The sequence below is a fragment of the Odontesthes bonariensis genome, chromosome 13 (assembly GCF_027942865.1).
Source record: "Odontesthes bonariensis isolate fOdoBon6 chromosome 13, fOdoBon6.hap1, whole genome shotgun sequence".
Taxonomy (NCBI): domain Eukaryota; kingdom Metazoa; phylum Chordata; class Actinopteri; order Atheriniformes; family Atherinopsidae; genus Odontesthes; species Odontesthes bonariensis.
The window spans coordinates 18,173,216-18,192,148 of NC_134518.1; the positions used below are offsets into that span (position 1 = coordinate 18,173,216).

General features: G+C 39.7%; 1 protein-coding gene across 1 annotated transcript; it reads left to right on the forward strand.

The window, feature by feature from the left end:
• The first annotated feature begins 2,104 nt into the window (after positions 1–2,104).
• adra2db (adrenergic, alpha-2D-, receptor b) lies at positions 2,105–3,952 on the forward strand. The gene has a single exon (XM_075480627.1). It carries the CDS (start codon positions 2,496–2,498, stop codon positions 3,765–3,767), a length of 1,272 nt encoding a protein of 423 aa, XP_075336742.1. The 5' UTR covers positions 2,105–2,495; the 3' UTR covers positions 3,768–3,952.
• Positions 3,953–18,933: the final 14,981 nt, after the last annotated feature.

Consider the following 18,933-nt stretch of genomic DNA (forward strand, 5'->3'; position numbering starts at 1 on the left):
GGTGTAAATAATAATTTAAAAAAAAACCTTCTCACACTAATTTATAAAACATAACAGATAGAGAACATTTTATATTTTTTTTCTTTATTTTTTTTCTGCTTGTTTTTTTAGCTACCCAGTATTGGCTGACATGGTGCATTGCCACTGAAGTCACTGGGGAGCTGAGCAGGCTGCTTTGGGGCAGCACTTGTTGGGGAGGTACAGAAGCAGTGCTTGCTGATGGTAAAGGTGAAGCTAGCTGCTGTCTCTGATGTACTAGCAGCAGCATCATTGCTACTAATATTAGTGCAGGCAGGAGCAGCACTACACTTCTTAAAAGGAGGGAGGGAGAGACAGAGATGAGAGAGAGCTGCATCTCATCCTTTTTCTGTAACTGCAGTCCCTTTTGTCAACTTGTAATAGATTCATTTTGTGGTTATATTAAAATGTGTATTGTGTATTAATGTGTATTAAAAACATCCAATTTTTTATTTTATTTGATGGGGTAAGACATTTATTTGAGGGGGCAATGCCCCCTCTTGTCTCTGTGTAGAGCCGGCCTCGATGGAGGCTCAAGAAGAATACTGACAGCCACAAAAGGAGATGCAGTGGATTTGGCGGAAGAAGTGGAGGAGGATTCAAACATGGTGTTGAGGTTTCCTCTCTCCTTTCTCTTTTTATGCTCTCACTCATAGAACTACCATGAAAAGACGGTAAAGGTCATCTGCAGGGTTACTGTCACTACATATCAGTGGTATGTAGACACTCCCTTAAGGATCTACCTGCTGCATAAATGCGGGACAAACACTGCCCCTGGAAACAAGTGCCCCCTGACTCAAAACACAGTCTGCACGGTCAGAAAAACAGCCTTTGTTTTACATGACTTTATAACCTGGAGGGTTTAAATATATTACATGTGATTATAACTGTTACAAATGAGTATATTGTTATGCATCTCCGACGGAAGATGCATGAACATTTCTGTATTGCTCTTTCTGATTATTAAAGTAGAGCAGTAATATCAAGAATTTTATTCCAAAGCATAGAACAAATGCACCAAGCCTAAATGTCTTAGCAGCTGTTCTGATGATAATTAAATCCTTTATTAGCATACATTATATACTAATAATGTATGATTTCAGTGGATTTGCACTGTACAACAGGACATTTCAGCACACTTAATCTTAACAGAGGTAAAAACAGAAATTATGCAACAATTCCTTTATTTTCTCTTTACAGATGTTGGCAAAATCTAGCCAACGCAACAGCAAAATGATTTGTCTCATTAGTGAAATGGTTTGTTTTTTGTTTAGTTTTTTTCCCCATGCAAAGTATTACAGGCGACTGTTTATGAGAGAAAGAACATAGCTGTCTAAATAACACTCTTGTCTTCCACTTTCCAAACTTAATCAGTTAAATATAACAAGAGCAAACACGTGCATATGTGCAGTACATACACTTGAAGTGCATTTGGTTAGCAGCACCTGGCTGCAACTTACCCTCTTACTTCCTATGACGGCTGTAAAAGTGTACTTAGGTTTTTACAAACTACTTCTGGATTTTGAATCTTGAAGTTTTGTGAAATCCAGCCAGTTTGACTGCACATCAGTTTATTTAGTAACTAATTAACATTATTTGATTTATGATGTGTAAGTGTTAATAACTCCATAATGTGCAAAAAACAATTATTTAATTAGATATCAACGATATAGTCTATGTATGCTAGTATAAACTTGTCATAACGTGTCATCTAAGAATGTAGTTTGATTGACTGATAAACTGCAATGTCAAGAAGGCAGATATAACAATGGCAGGAATAAATCTTATATTTGATATTATAAAGTTAATATGGAACATTTTGCTCTCCAATTCAGACTGCAGGCGTTTTTCTGCGCGAAGCACAATCTGTTGAGAAAAGTCAAACATTCAAAAAAACAAATGAGAGAACGAAATCAAACGAATTAAATCAGAGAGGCTTGGTTCGAAGAGAAACACCTCCAGTTTTAAAGAAATCTGAAATCCAACTGCCTAAACAAGGACCCACCATCTCCCTCTCCCTCTCCCTGAGTGTACAGAGGGGTTGGTCTTTGCAGTGATATCACCTCACGCCCGTTTGGACATTCATACCACGCGCGTCTTGCGTTCCCTGTTTGTCTCCAAAGAGAAGCAGTTTACCAAAAGGCAAAAGCAGCATTACGCATGGCAATGTGACATCGCAGGAGCGACTTCGTTTGTGGAGCCCTGTGGACAGGCTCTTATTACGTTTGTGGTACATTCGGGACTATATTTGTATGTGCCAGTACTTTCTGAAGGACTTTTTACGAAGGAATTGCTATTTCAGGAGATCATTGTTTGCTGCCTCGGTGCGCCATGAAGGCTGCACTTCGTTTGTTCTGAGCTGGAGTGTTACGCACAACCTGTCGCCATGCTTTAGCACCACAGCTCTGCGCTGTCTTTTGGAAAGGAAGAGGGTGCAAAATACCAAAGATGATACAAAAGGACCATTTTAAGGCAGAATGGATTCAACCCAATTAAATCTGCTGGTGGAAAACGTTTCCAATGATGAAAACAACACCGACGCACCACTGGCATTGCCGCACACGGAGGCAGCCACTGTACTCATCATCCTGGTGGTAATAGTGATCATTTCTGTAACTATTGTCGGTAATGTGTTAGTGATTGTCGCTGTGCTGACAAGCCGGGCTCTTCGTGCGCCCCAGAACCTTTTCTTGGTCTCTCTGGCATCGGCAGACATTCTGGTGGCCACGCTGGTCATCCCCTTCTCTCTCGTGAATGAGGTAATGGGTTATTGGTACTTCGGAAGCACTTGGTGCGCCTTCTATCTGGCCCTGGATGTGTTGTTTTGCACCTCATCCATTGTGCACCTGTGCGCTATCAGTTTGGACCGCTACTGGTCAGTAACAAAGGCGGTGAGCTACAACCTGAAGCGAACACCAAAGCGCATCAAGTCCATGATTGCTGTGGTGTGGATAATATCTGCTATCATCTCCTTTCCTCCTCTACTCATGACCAAACACGATGAACGAGAATGCCTGCTGAACGATGAGACCTGGTACATACTGTCATCCTGCCTGGTATCATTCTTCGCCCCGGGTCTCATCATGATTCTTGTGTACTGTAAAATCTATAAAGTGGCCAAGCAGCGCTCCTCCACCGTGTTCGTGGCCAAGAACGGCTTGGAGAGGCAGCCGTCTCAGTCAGAGACGTGTTTTGTCAGGAAGGACCGGTTCGAGGCGGAGAGCCCGAGCAGCCAAAGCACCGGCAGCCAGCAGCAAAGGCAGGGTGAGCTGGATGACATTGACCTGGAGGAGAGCTGCTATTCCTCGGATACGAAACCCCGCCACCATCGCTTCACCAAGCGCAGGAAAGTGGAGGGATCTGACTGCTGCCCGCCACAGAACTGCCGCCTCTCCTGGGCTTCAGCCCGGGCGTTACAGCCCTGCCCGGAGCAGAGGAACCCAGCCGGGCGACAAAAGCTGGCCGCGGCCAACAAAACTAAAGTAGCACAGATGCGAGAGAAACGTTTCACCTTCGTACTGGCAGTGGTGATGGGGGTGTTTGTGCTCTGCTGGTTCCCCTTCTTCTTTACTTACAGCCTCCATGCAATCTGCAGAGACAGCTGCTATATCCCTGGTGCACTTTTCAACCTTTTTTTTTGGATTGGCTACTGCAACAGTTCCGTTAACCCCATCATTTACACTATTTTCAACAGGGATTTCAGGAAAGCCTTCAAGAAAATCATATGCGGAACTTCAAAGCGAACATAAAGGTTTTTTTTTTTTTTCCTCACTCATTCATCAGTGGGGGATTGGAAATGTATTGTATTTCCCTGGCTCAGAGTTGTGCCTCCCCGTCATTTTAATGTAATGATTATAATGTGGAAAAATAACCCAGTGTTGTGTATACATCTAAATGTCTGTGAATAAAACCTATATAGTGGAGTAAAACGAAACCAGAACATATTTTCAGTCCATTTGATTTGGAAACCTAAAATGTGGCCAATCTATTTATGCCACCTCAGATATGAGGCGTTTTAGGTGCACATCTTGCAGACCTGCATGTCTAAACAAAAAAAAAAAAAACTTGCTTTGGACCAATCCCACAGCATGCAGGAAGAAAAAGCAGTTTTAGAGTTAAAGTAGCACAAAACTGGACTCCAGTGCTGGCAGCCGGTTCACAGTGAGTGCTTTGTGTTGAGATAAATAAAAGATTAAACTCCACCATCTTTAACATATGAGCCACGTGATAAGCAGGCAAGCCTGAGAATGTGTTTCATGGAGAAAAAAGAACAGCAGGCTTACTGCCAGGTGCAGAATGTTGCAGGTTGACATAATGCTAGTATTGCAGGTATTTCATAAACGTACATGGCTCTTTGCTTGCTGCAAGCCTCTCAGCCATTCCTTCTTAGTGAACCGTAAAACTTATGTAAGAGTTTGATCTCACACCCTCACTCTGCTTCACATTAAAACAATGGCTAGACTCAGACCTTGCAAGTGCAAAATGAAATGGATAAATTTCCACATTTCATTTCCTCACAGCAGCTCAATATTTAGTCAGTAAATATTTAAAAGGTGTGAGGTCACAACTCTCCCATAAAATCCTGTTTCATCATCATGGAACAAGCGTATCTCTCTCATTGTCGTCCTGTTTTTCTTTCTTTTCTTTGACAGATTAAATGTTTCTGACTGGGTCAAAGACATACACTTAGGACATATTGTTTCCTCCTCGCCATCAATAACATCTCCAGAAACAGATGTTGGAGGTAAAGCTGGACTCATATTCCAGGATAGGCTCTACATGGTTTAAAATGAGAACCTAATATCAAGGAGCCAAGCCCCAGACTGTGATCCTCTGCTTTATAAAGCTGTATTATCACAGGAAAAGTCTCATAAATTATTATGAGAACAATTCCCTATCTCCCTAATTGAAAAGCTGTCAAAATAATTCATGTCAGGACAAATCTTCATGTTATGCTGGAAAAAATATTTGCCAATTTATGTTGAGAATGTTGCTAAGTTCACAGAAAGGGCGTGTTGTAGTAAAATGCACGACTATATTTAAACTTGACAGCACTGTTTTTTTTCCATAGGAACACAGACTGCCAAATATATCATAAGGCCTACATGTAAAGGCTTGTGCTTCTCTGGGAAAATGCTGGAAAGTAAGAGGAGGGCTGACCACATCCATATCAGCCTATTGTCTACATGGGGGTGCTGGAGAAAAATATACTATTTATATCCTCGTAGGAATGTCTTCAAAGCACTCCTACAGCTCACAGGCGCCACGCCAAAGATAATCACCCCATCCGAGAGGTGTCATGCCCGCAAGGAAACTTTTTGTGAAAAATACACAAATTCATGAGGTCATTGTTAAAGTTTGGTCAAAGAAAACAGATCCAAAGGTGGTCGCATGTTTCCTCGCGTCTTGATGTGCACCACTTTTTTACATGTGAGCAGAGAGAGAAAGTCAAAGAGACGCTGGACTGATGTGAGACAGGAAACTTAATCTCAAAGGGTATCACAAACTCTTGCAACAAATTACAAAGTCTGGGCCGAGTCACTCGGCACTCACAAGAGAAAAGAGAAATGAATGTTTCCAAGTTCATGTTTAGCTGGAGAGAAGTGATGTTTACCTGTCTGTAACTTCCTGAAGTGTCATCTGTCACATTTACTAACCTGATTTCTCTGGAGGGCACAGTCACCAATTCATGTTTCATTAACCAAGGTGGGAATGCTACAAGAACACTCATTTGTAATTTTCTTACCAATACTGATGCTGATTAGTATCTGACAAGAGATGTGACTCCGTCCCTTGTTGAATCACACTCCCCGATTCAATTGTCTTTCTAATCAGCTGCTCCGTTGCAGCAGGAATGTGTAATCTCTTCAGACGCACTTCCTCAGACACACACGTGTAAATCCAGAGCCCTCGCCATGTCACAATTTGTCGTCTTCATTTAGATTTGGTGTCAGAAAGGTATTCGTCTCACAAGACAAAATGTAGATCTCACTGTTCAGCATTCAAACGCCCTCATATATATACACTGGCCAAAAAAACAAATAAATCACACACAGTCACACACTTTGTTGGATAATCTTTAGCTGTACTTACTGTGGCATTGTTCATTTCCATCCAGTGTTGTGTTAATATTGTAATGATAATGAGAATGTAATATCGCTGCCAGTTTTTTCTAGCACACTCCAAAGACACTCAAAGGGGTCATGGTCTGGACTCTGAGGTGGCCAATCCATGTGGGAAAATGATGTCTCAGACTCCCTGATCCACTTCAATGCATCCTGACATTGTCATCTTGGAACACGCATGTGCCATCAGGGACTAAGAAAATCTATTATAAATCTGGTCATTCAATATGTTCAGGTGGTCAGCAGCCCTAATTTATCTGGTCGGGTCTAGGTTCAGCAATATAACAAGGCTGAACGTGTTTTCCGTCATAGATGTTTCAGGAATGAGAAGCTACTTACTGAAACTAAAGCTGAAACATGCTAATCACTTCTGTACTTTTTCAAACAGAGACCTTCTCCCCTAGCTACATCCAGGTAGGGACTTTTTTTTTTCTTTCATTTTTGTGCCGATAGTGTTTCTTCAATGAATGTGTTTTGTTGAGTTGAATCCTTGCAGCCTCTGCTTCCATCCACTCTGAGGCGTTCATTTATCCCTGTCTGCAAACAAAGTTCAAGACTAGATCAAATGAAGTGGCCCTCAACCTCCCAAACTCTCATCTAAAGGCTCCATCAGAGCTGCAGACCAAACTTGACAGTGCTGAACCATTCCTTAGTGCAGGTTGATGAAGAAAAAAAGTTTTATTTCAAGCTTCTTATATAAGGGTTTGAAGAGGAGTCCAGAGTTAGAGCCGTTTAGGGTTGGCAACAGGAGCAAGCCTATTTGTAGCCAGAACTATCAGAAAGGAGACAGTTATAAACGTTTCAAGATGGGTGAAGCACAGAGGAGACGGACTGAGAGATGAAAGAAGCAGTGTCTACTTGTCGTCTGCTCCATTACTTTATCACCCACTGCAACATGTGGTGCAGGTAATTGCTTTTTCCAATTGTCTCTAACAAGATAAGGGTTGACGGCAAGCAAGGCCAAAACTCTCGTTTATCCACTTGGGTATCTGGAGAACGAGAGCCTGTTTGTCATTAGTGTAAATCAGCTGGTGTCACTTTGAGGTGGGACTGCCATTCGCCGTCTCCAGGCTTTTTTGTAATACACTATATCACCTTGTTACACAAGCAACATGTGACTTGAAGTGTCAAGGTAAATCAGACAAAGTGCAGTAGCAATTTAGGGATGACAGTGGGATTACTGGGCTCTTACTTTGCTCACGCAGGTCTTCAACACCTGTTGACAGACTGAGCAAGAAGAGAATCTGCTGACCAAATCAGACATTTCATTGTCTACTTGTGAAAAGTTTGCGAACAAACAAGGCTTCAGTGCTCTGTTACACAAGCTGGAACTGAGTGGGCGAGCTTTGGTGCTGAAGATTTGCATTTTTTTGTTTTTTTTTCCAACAGAGAACTTACAAAATAAGGTTGTGTTCTGTATATTTCTTTATTTCTAAACACAAGCCCTGCTGCTTTAACTACTTTTTAACAAATCAAATTCACAGCTGAAAGAATCCCCACATAAAGCCTTATGATTGAAGAATGAAAATAAGAAATATTTCTCACCTTATTTGAATGGGTTATGAAAAAATAGTCATTTTGTATGCTTGATAGGAATAAGGTGGATGTCCGAACTGTTTAGATCATTCAGTTAGTTGTACAGATTTAGTTTTTTGTGTTGCTATTAAAAGCAAATTCTCAATAGCAGTTAAATAAATAACCAAAAAAGCCAATAATGCTTTATCAGTGCTTTGAGAAATGTTTGATCAGAATAAGAATAGAAAATGAAAGATTTCTATACCTACTTGGTGAGCAACTCTTTACTTGACTTTAAATGAAAGAAGATGTAGTCGATAAGCCTTAGCTGAGGTCCTAACTGGCAAATCCAACTGCTTGTTGAAGTTTTCTCTCATTGGAAGTTAGAAATTTAAGTTCCTATTTGATATTGAATTCAGCGTCAATAGGCATAGCCTATAAGACACCATAACCTGCTATTACCAATGTAAAATGTTGTAAAACACGTTGAAACATCCCCCATTTATATAATTCCTTCGTATTACTCTCTATAAAACTGAAAACTGGGAAGCCCGTGTCAATATGTGATGAAGAGTGTACAACACATTTTGACAAGTGTTTTTTACCTGCGGGCTGGCCATCGTTTTACTTTAGCATTCCAGTGTTTGCCTACCTGGTTCAACAACTGACTTAAAAGACGAATGGATGAAGGAAATGCGCAAGGATGTCTGCAACTCAAAGTTGGATCCTCCAACTCTGCACACATCCAGTTTATCGGGCGAGGGTTAGGGTTTGGGAGCAGGGCAAAGGATAAGTTAGGGGTTAATGGGCGTTAGCATCATGGTAATAAACTTGGATGTGTGCGGGGTTAGACGGTCCAAGTACCTCTCATAGGTCAGTGAGAAGCTGGTCATGACATGAGCAATTTCCAGTGAAGTATTTTTTCATCAGTTTGGTAAAAGTAGTGTGAGCTCTCAGGTTAGGTACTACATGCTCTCTCATTTGGTGATGAAATGAAGACAGGGTTAGAATGGAGTGACTCACTCCACCTCCTAAAAAAAAAGCTATTCTGAACAGAGGGTTTAAAATGGAATGTCTTTCTCCATCTCTGAAGTATTTTGACTAAAGTACATCACTCACATTTTATCAAAATTGTGTCAACTTGTGAAAAAGGGCTTATGTCTCCTTTAAAACAGAAGAAAATGGAATATCAAAACAAATAAAAACAGTGTGTACAATTCAATCTAACAAGATGAATGAATTAAAATGCCTCATTTGGACTGATAAATGACAACATGTTTTCAGCTTTAACACTTTGAGTAAAACATCTGAGTCTGAAAAGACAGATAAAACACAGAGCTTTCATCTCTCTGAACTTGTGATCCCTAAAGGTGCAGCGAGGACACCTGAGCTATGGAATTATGTGAGCTGCAAAAATAGTAGAAAAAAGGTCGTTTTTCAAGGAGAAACTGACAAAACTCTTTCTCTCTGTTTTTATCATCCTTCTTTAAAGTGAAATTTTGAGTTGGTCTTCATCTTTCAGTTTTCGCAGTTCTTTATCAACACCCACAGACTCGGATGCCTCAGAACACAGGGCAAACTTAAAGTCATCAAACCTGTGATATGACACTGACGAAATGGTCAAACATAAACAGTGAATTCTTCTTCAAGAGAAAATAAACCATATTGTTTTTCTAATAAAGGCCCAAAAGAACCCTCCAAGGAAGGTTGCCCATTAAAGTAAAAGGAGCATCTTGCATGTTTATTAACATAATTCCTTGACGAAGGTCCTAAAGTCAGTGCATCAAATGTTAGATAAATAGCTGTCCTGGCACAAGAGGATGGAGATCTGTTTGAACAGCAGGGGGGGGGCGACTTATTATAGAGAGAATAAAACATGGCTTCTCACATACGTCTGGCTCCCAGGCAATGGCAGCTGTATATTTGCTTGAAAAATATTTCTTTGTGATACAATGAACCGCAACCAGGATTTCAACATAGAGTTCTCTTTTCAGCCAAAAGGAGCGCAGTGACAACATCGGCATGTCATAAAACACTGAGAACTGTTTAACTGTTTTTATAATCTGTTTAGGTGTTGGTTTACAATGAGACAATATTGATCGAAGGCAAGGCAATTTTATTTGTAGAGCACAATTCGTACACAAGACAATTCAAAGTACTTTACAGCTACATGAAATCACCAGAGGGCAATAAAATCATTCCAAAAAAAAAAAAAAAATCATTAATTAATTCGATTAAAAGTGAAGAGTGCAGATAAAATACTTTCAGGTGTCATATGCACAGCTAAATAGAACTGTTTTCAGTCTGGATTTGAACATTGTCAGAGTTGAGGCCTGTCTCACATCTTCTGGAAGACTGTTCCAGATTTTAGGGGCATAAAACTGAAACGCAGCCTCACCTTGTTTAGTCCTGACTCTGGGCACCAGCAGGAGACCCCTCCCTGAGGTTCTCAGAGCCCGAGTTGGTTCATATGGCTCTAACATGTCAGAGATGTACTTTGGCGCTTGACCATGAAGAGACTTGTACACAAGCAGAGCTGTTTTAAAGTCTATTCTCTGAGCGACAGGAAGCCAGTGCAGAGACCTGAGCACTGGACTAATATGGTCGTATTTCCTGGTTCTAGTCAGGACTCGAGCAGCCACATTCTGGATGTACTGCAGCTGTCTTATAGCCCGTTTAGAGAGCCCAGTGAGCAGGCCGTTACAGTAGTCTAACCTGCTGGAGACAAACGCATTGATCAGTCTTTCTAAGTCTGGTTTAGACACTATTCCTTTGATTCTGGCAATGTTTCTTAGATGGTAAAAAGCTGCTGATGTTACAGATTTAATGTGGCTGTTAAAGTTCAGGTCTGAGTCCAATATTACCCCGAGATTTCTAACTTGATTATTAGGTTTTAGAGAGAGAGTCTCAAGGTGACTGATAACACTTTCTCTTTGTTTCTGTGGGCCACAGACAATGATTTCAGTTTTGTCTGAGTTTAGCTAGAGAAAACTGTTTTGCATCCACACACTGATCTGTTCGATGCAGCGACACAATGCATCTACAGGCCCAAGTTCAAGTCACATTGCACTGGTAATGGTATAGAGGAAGATGCTATTTCAATGCATTTAATGTGTCATGGAAATGTATGTGCCAGCAAGAAGCTGCCAGGAAATAATGGAAACACATTCATGCATAATTAGGATTAAGATTACACTTACTTCGATAAGGTATGCACAAGTACTTAGAATGTTCAGCCTTGGCTATTCAGAAGGCAGAAGATCCCCTTCCTTTCCAACATCAGCAATGTACTGCTATGTTTTTTCACAACTTAGCAAGTTTCCTGTGTGGGTAAGGAAGAGTGCCAACAAAAGATCTGACACCGACTGGGGTGCTTAGTTATGTTTCTTATCTAATTTATTCTTTTTTATTACTTTGTTGCAAATCCCAGCGTAAAAATGTCAAAAAGTAAAATTTATTCATAAAGCACATTTACAAACAACAGGCCATTGACCAAAGGGCTGCACGTTAAACAGCAAATGGAAATAGAAGGCAAAAACTTAGAACACAAAAGTTCGAAGTAATAAATTAAAGCAACAAAATAGGTGGCAATACATAAAGAGAACTAAACTCCAATATGGAATTAAAACCAAGAAATGAAAGTGTGTTTTACGCTAAGATTTAAAAACATTAAGTGTTGAGGCCTGTTGAACATGCAGGGGCAGTTGGTTCCATTGTCCTGGTCTCCTCTGTAAGCCGGTCTTGTTCTCGGAACAACTAAAAGCAATTGATCAGTATATCTGAATGATCTAGTGGGCACATATGGTTGAAAGAAATCCGAAAGATAAAAAGGAGCTAGCCCATTTAGTGCCTTAAAAGTCAACAATAAAACAATATCAATATCAATCCTAAAACATACTGATGGGAAGCAAGTACCAGGGAGATGTGTTCATGCTGCAGCTTACATGTTTGTGTTTACAGAGGAGCTGCAGCCTTCTGGACCAACTACAGCCTTGGAAGAGAAGCCTGGAAAACACCAACATACAGAGTATTGCATTACGTTGCCTATCAAAATAATTCAAGATAAGAAAAAGGTTGATTGTAGATAACACCCCCAGTTTAAAGAAACTATTTTTGACCGCTGAGTTTATCAGTTTTTCCAATTTAAAACGTGTCAATTATCACCCGGAGGTGTTTTTTCTCACATTTGATATCACGTAGTGTCTAAGGTCACCCAGGTTTAAATCAGAAGCACCACAGGCACCACTGGGCCCCAAAAAATCCTGATTTTGATTTTCAGCATTGTCCCAGTCAGAATTGGAAATTTTCAAGGCCATCCGAGCTATTATTTCTGAGGGACACATCGGCTCCACTGAAACAACGCTGTCACATTTCAATGGCAGGTAAATCAGAGCCATTAGCGTAACTATGAAATTTTTAAATGTCTTTCCGCTTTGGTCTGTTTTTAAATATTTTTTCACCACAACATGTAGATCAGAAGATTCAAGGATTAAATTTTGCAGCTGAGTCCACATTAACTGAAGCCTATAAAACCACATAAAGCAGAAAAATTGATTTATTTTGGATGTCTCTCACCATCTCAGCCAGAAGATTTTAATCTGAGTACGCTCTAATATCTCCCATGTTCCTGTGGTAAGACAGATAAGTGGGATGATGATAAGTGCTGCTGGACCATACTGCTTTTCTCCTTTCATTTATTTCTATATTTAGGTGTTAACACACATACAAACACACTCACCTTTGGCGCTCTCTGATGTGTTTGCCGTTTTCAAGCACTGTCGCATATACCATTAAAGGACACCTATGACATGCGAGCCATAAGAATTTTGATCTAAAAACAGGAAATAGGCATATTTTGCCATTAAATTACGTCACCACTGCTCAGGAGGGGAACCAAGTATAACATTACCGGATTTTATTAAAGCAGTATTCCTCGATTACGGTCCTCGGGGGCCACTGGCCTGTATAATCTTTATGTTGTCCTGCTCCAATACACGTGACTCAGATGAAATGGCTGTCCTCAACAGCTTGTCCTCGAGTTCTGCACATGCCTGTTGATGACCCATTAATGATGAGGCAGGGTAGATCTAAATATGCTGGGCTGTGTTGTCCGAGGACCAGAGTCAAAGAACTCTGTGTTAGAGGATCAAGGATCCCCTTTTAAACTAAACTATGCAAATTTTGTCTGTCCCTTGCCTCTTGTTAACTGTTAAAAAAGTTTACGGTAAACCTATCAAAGTGTGTGTGAATGGCACAGAGATGAGAAAAGCTGTTGATTATTAGAATGCAACCTATTATTTTTTAGATCACAGTCATTCATTCAGATGACGTCAGAAGAATCCCAAAACTGATAGGAGTTGACGACAATTTTAACTCATGTGGACGGATGTTCAGGTCCGCTTGCTTTGAAGGGTGTAAAATCTGTGAAGAAAAATTTGCATCGTTTCATTTGCTTTAATTAATAACACTGCCCTTAACTTCATGTTTGCTCCAAACTCACTATAAGTCTGCTGGCTTTGAGAGTTACACTGTGAAAGAGAAGGGAAAATGATGCCCATAGAATAAATGGGCGCTTTGGGAATTTTTTAGTACATTTATTTTTCAACTTCGCTCGTTTCTCGGTTTATTTTCAGTTAAGGACATTTAACACATCTCGCCCAAATAACTGTTACCTGACTGAGTGCACCGAGTAGGCATTGATAGGGATGAAATCGCCATTCAGATGGAAAAGAAAGAACAACCAACTATTAGATTATATGCCAACGCACATTCATGTCTATGCTAATTATTTTTTTCAATGACTTGATGATTATTCTGATAACATTACAATGTTTCCATAATTATCAACTGAAGTCATAGCTGTCATCACATGAACGAGCAAATCTTTTGTCATTTGAACTGGGTTTCTATGTTAAATGGTGCACGTTAGCAGACAAAATATGTGAATAATACCAGTCCTAATATAATAATAATAAAAATACCAACAACAGCCAAGTTTATAGAATTAGTCTACTGTCACAATAACCTTTTCTTTTTCAGCCATTTGGAGGATTATTCCTCGTAGATTCCTTATCTTTCCACATCTGCAAACGCTTTGTTTTTAAATGATCAACGGCCGTTATCTTCGCTCTGGTTCTGTGCCAAGCAGCAGAATGACCATGCAATGTTTGCACTCAAGAAAGAACTGTAATTCGATGTTATGATAAAGGGTGTCCGATTACTAGACTGGAAAACCCCACATGTCCAAAAATTATGCTTAGGCATCCGACACGTCGAAAACTGACCCATTTGTCTCCGACCAAGCATCATTAAGGCCTGTGTAATGTGTTGGGAGTAACAGGTTGTTAATATCGGTGTATAATGTGTTTGGCCATCATAATAATTCAGTCGTATAGTAACTCATTTATATATTAAATAGTTATACCTTAAGCCCAAAGAACAGTCACAGAGACTGAAACTAAAATTATTATTTATTTTTTTATAGGCTATGTGTGTTTTCTTGTTGTTTCTGTTACTTATACACGTGTCAGTGCACGGATGAAAACAGCACAGGGGACCACATGCTACATTTGCTCTGGGCCCAGATTTATGTGCTATACAACTGCAAAGAAGGCTCATGTTAGGAATAGAAATATTTTCCTCCACAACAATGACAAGCTCTATCACAAGTTTCCAAGCGTTATGAGAGTTCTCCTTTGTTCTAAAAGCATTTAGCATACAGCAATCCAAGAAATGTGTAACTGTCTTGTTGCAATCAACTGGAACCTATTAGTATGCTTGTGCAGCTCCACAGCTCTGCTCATCCCGGAGATGTTTTTTAGTTTGTTTAAGCCACAGCTGAGAAAAGCTTTTTTCTTTTTTTGGACATTAAAGAAATGAAAGAAACAAGAGCAAATCTGTCAGTTTTAAATCTGTTCTGAACAATATTTTTTACTATAATGAGCAAGGGATTAACTCACAGAGAATTCGTGTGACTCAAGTCAGCATTTCTTAACTCATTTTGCTTTCTAAGATTTATAACAGCAGACAATATTACAAGCGCGACACGCTGGTGAACACAGACGAGTGCTCATAGCTGCTAAAGAGTCAGATATTTCCCCAAGGAGACAATACAATAACAGAGCAAGTAGGCGAGTAAATATTGGTCTTTAGATTCATCACACGATCAGGAACACGACTGCGAAAGAAAAATAATGTTGCTTCATAACTGCTGTGTAAATAAGAAACTGTTTTCCAACACTGAATCAAATCCATGGAATAATAATATGCCATTGTTATCATTGCGGTTTATGCGTTGCCCTACAGGAGCCAATAAATAAATGATTACAGAATTTGCTATTTGGTCAAATTCATTCAGGAGCACTGCATAGTGAAATAAACGTGTAAACAAATGATATTATGTGAGGCCATGACAATAATTAACTCGAAACAATACAGATACAACATGCTAACTAAGAAATTCTATTTATCATTATCGTTTTTTAATATAGGCTCATGTCAAATTAGCAAATTAACTCTGATCTGAGAACAAGATGGATGGTGCCTTGCTTCTTAAATAACATTACATCTACACAGGGATTCCCACCACAGAATAATGTCAGTTTTTAATGCAGTGCTGACTGAGGCTCTGAGGATCTTTGAAATTCACTCATTTCTTAGTTGGCCACATCGTCTTCATCTTGAACATGGTCTCATGAAATACAGTATTGATAAAAACCAAGTCAAGTCAAATGTCTTCTCATGAATTGTACCGTGAAAAGATAATACTGCCCTGTACTTTTACCCTAACCTTATGGCAGGTCATTTCAACAACATAACATGTAAGCACGAAGCATAAAATGGATGCAAATGACAAACAAAATACTCCTGAAAGGGCTTGTTGTTCATATATAACAACATGGGAACAAGTTGCCATCTTCTCCTCCAGTCTTTAGTCAAAAGGAATAGTTTCTCAGTTGAATCTGATATATTGTTTTACTTGCATTTGTCTCATTGTATATTTTCAAATAGATATGATTTAGATTTAATTCGGTCTTTGATTACATGTTATAGAAAAGCAGAGTCTCATTAGAAAATATGTTGTAGATATGTTTGCCCACATGTCCAGTGCGCAATAGCGTCACATTTCTTTATCGTAAATTAAGAGATGTTCTTTTTGACGGGCAGTATTCATATGACATGATGGAAACTCAAACCTATGTATAGTCAAATATGTAAGTATGCAGATTTTTGTAACTGTCAAACTATGTATTTTGTAACATGTAGACATTAAATCATGGTGCATCAACACTACCTCACCATTTGCAAGTGAAAGTGCCCACTAGCAAACCAGCAATCTCTTGCATGATAGTCTTTGTATTACACTGGGTTCTATAGAGCTAATGAAGACATTTTTTTAGACATAGTTGTAAATTAGTGTGAAGTTTTTGTTTTAAATTTTAAAAAAGCTAATAACGGGCTGACAAAAGAACATTTTCAATTGTTTTTGCATTTTTTTTTTATCTTTGAGAAAGACTGTGAAATAATGAAAAGGATGATGAAAGCCCAGCTGAGCTGACAGGAAGTGAAGGAAGATGTGGGAAAAGGCCGGAGGAAAGCTGTCATGGTCCTGACCTCAGCCGCTTCGACAGTGAGCTGAATGCAGCTTTAATGACGCCTGACTCACACTCCACAGGACAATCACCCAGCAGAGAATTTGTTGTCAGGCGTCTGTTCCATACACACGTTTTTAATCATGCCTATGGACGTCTGATAGGGGGGTTAATGCTAGTAAAATCACAGAAGGATTACTTGAGTGTGGTGGCCACCTGTCGCCCCCCTGAGGGGCAGAAAATCCCCTGGGTCACACACAGGCCTGCAACCTGTCCACAACCAGCTGAGCTCAGGAAGGAGTCAGTTTATTTTCCACCCTGACCTGCTTTTTATCTCATTCCTTGACTCTAAACTTTTTTTTTTTTTGCTAACTCTCGCGGTCAGCTCTTCCAATCACCCGTGGAGATGGTGTTTCAAAGACAGAGTAGGAAATCTCCTAAGGACAACAGGAAGTAATAACTCAAAGCAAGAAGCTGATTGAAGGCGACTGCTGAAGAGAGAACAGCTGTGCGGGATAGTGGCCCCTCGTACGTAATGGAGAGTCACAATTCCACTGTGGCATCAAGCTAAAGGCAGTGGACAAATACAGGAGTAATGAAACATTAGCTGATGGCACCCTAAGGAAATAGTCCCGCAGAGAGAACAACACAAACTAGTACAAACAAGGAGAATGTTTATTTTCATGACTTTTGACCCCCTTCAACTGCCTCTATTTGCCATCATCTCTCCTTGCTTATGACTTTTTTCCTTTCTTTACAAAATAGCGTTTAGATTTGAGGATCACTTCACTGTATTGGCAGGGTCACATGTGGAATTTATTGTGTGGAACCACTTGTGCGATGTGTGAAAAAAGAGGAAGATAGAGTTAGTTACACAAGCATTTTACGCTCAAAGTTATGTCATCTCAAGCTTCGTCTCACTCTTGATTTTTCCGAGAAGAAAATCTTTCACGTCACAGCCTTGCTATTCAAAGAATGGGTTTTGATCTAGCTTCTATTATCAAAAACAAAACTCTATTGTCAATCAAAATACCTCCGTTGAAAGGTTAATAACGTACTGAGTAACAAAAGAACTTAAACTCTGACCCAGACTTCACATTTATCAGGCCGTAGATTACAAGATTTATTACTGTGCACTTTACAAGCTCTCTGAGAGGAAATTCATATTCAGAAATAACTGCCGCTTATGTTCCCCGAGATAAACCTTTAGATGATGGATATCTGGTATTTAAGAGTTATGCAGAGAATTCCAACATGAACAGAACTCCTTAACTGCCTTCAGGAAAACTGCAAGTATATGAAGGGGCGGTTTTCAGGTGTTGCCTGTGAGAAAGTATCAGACAGGTTTATCTTTCTTTGGGTTTAGGCACAACATCGGTCTTTCAGACTCAAAAGGAATGCTGGGTGGAGGAAGAGACCGTGGAGAGCCGAGTACTTTGTATCGATCTTTCATCTTCTTGTGCTAACGCCGCTTGAATGCAAAAGGGCAAAAAAACAATCTTTGCTCTCTCCTTTTTATTGCATGGTGCGTTCGGTATTAAAGTGTTCTGCTTGACTTATTTTAATGAAAACTGACTCTACAACAGAACTTTGAATTTTAATGTACCATTTGCGGTTAAATAATTGCAGTGCCGACACAAGGTTCTCACACCCTTTCCGTTTTCCCACATTTGGTTTGGTCAGTTAACACACAGGCTTCAGCAAAAGCAAAGCAAAGCAGGTTTTTGAAGATTTCTGTAAATGCACTAAAAATAAAAGATATAAATGTTCAGTTTGTCACAACAACTAGAACAGAATAGTAATCCATGACTGTTTAAACGTTGCTCATTGCTCATTTCAAACATTGTAGATCTTTGTCTGTAAAAAACATACTTATTATAGAAAATACAACTATACAGTGTTTCAAGAGATGTTAACTGCTTCAATGTACCTTGGCATACATCAAGTAAACAGAAGTATTGTTAATCCAAACAAAACTGGACATTTGAAATGCTGAGTTCCATCAAAATTGTACAATTCCAGCTTCTCTCAGCCAAACTAGCACATCTAGATCATGTGATTAGGGATCAAATCTCTCCTTCGTCCCGTCTTTTTGCATCTATTTTGTTAAAACAGTCAAGTACAAGCATATATCAATACAGCCAAATTCCCAATAAAGTAGCTCTCCTTCACATATTGTTCTCTTTTCTTTAGTCAGACAGCTAAACGCGTCACAAACTGCGACTGAAAAGCAGCCTGTACTATGTGTGAACTCACAGTGCTCAAAGCATTTTGTCTGACAAAATTGAAGTAACTAAAAAAAAAGTAAAAAACAGTGTCTGTGCAGTGGATTTGTCTGTACAATTCTGTGCGATGATCTCCCAAGAAGAGGCAGAACATTTTGAAGGATTTCTCAAACAGCCCACAGTGTTATGGCGTCAGACAAACTTCACTCAATCACTTGATTCCCCTCCCGTGCATGAATACTGGGACACGGATGATGGTCCAGTTCGACAGCCTGCTTGAACTCCAGAAATCCACTAACCATAGCTCATCTCAACCTGCGTCTAACCGTTGTGACTGATTTTGAGAATCTTATCAACTTAACTTGAGGGATGGAATACCATTTTGCCAAAAGATAATGCCTCATTTCTTGTTTTGATCACAGTGAAAAATGTTGTGAACACATTGGTCCAAACTCAAAT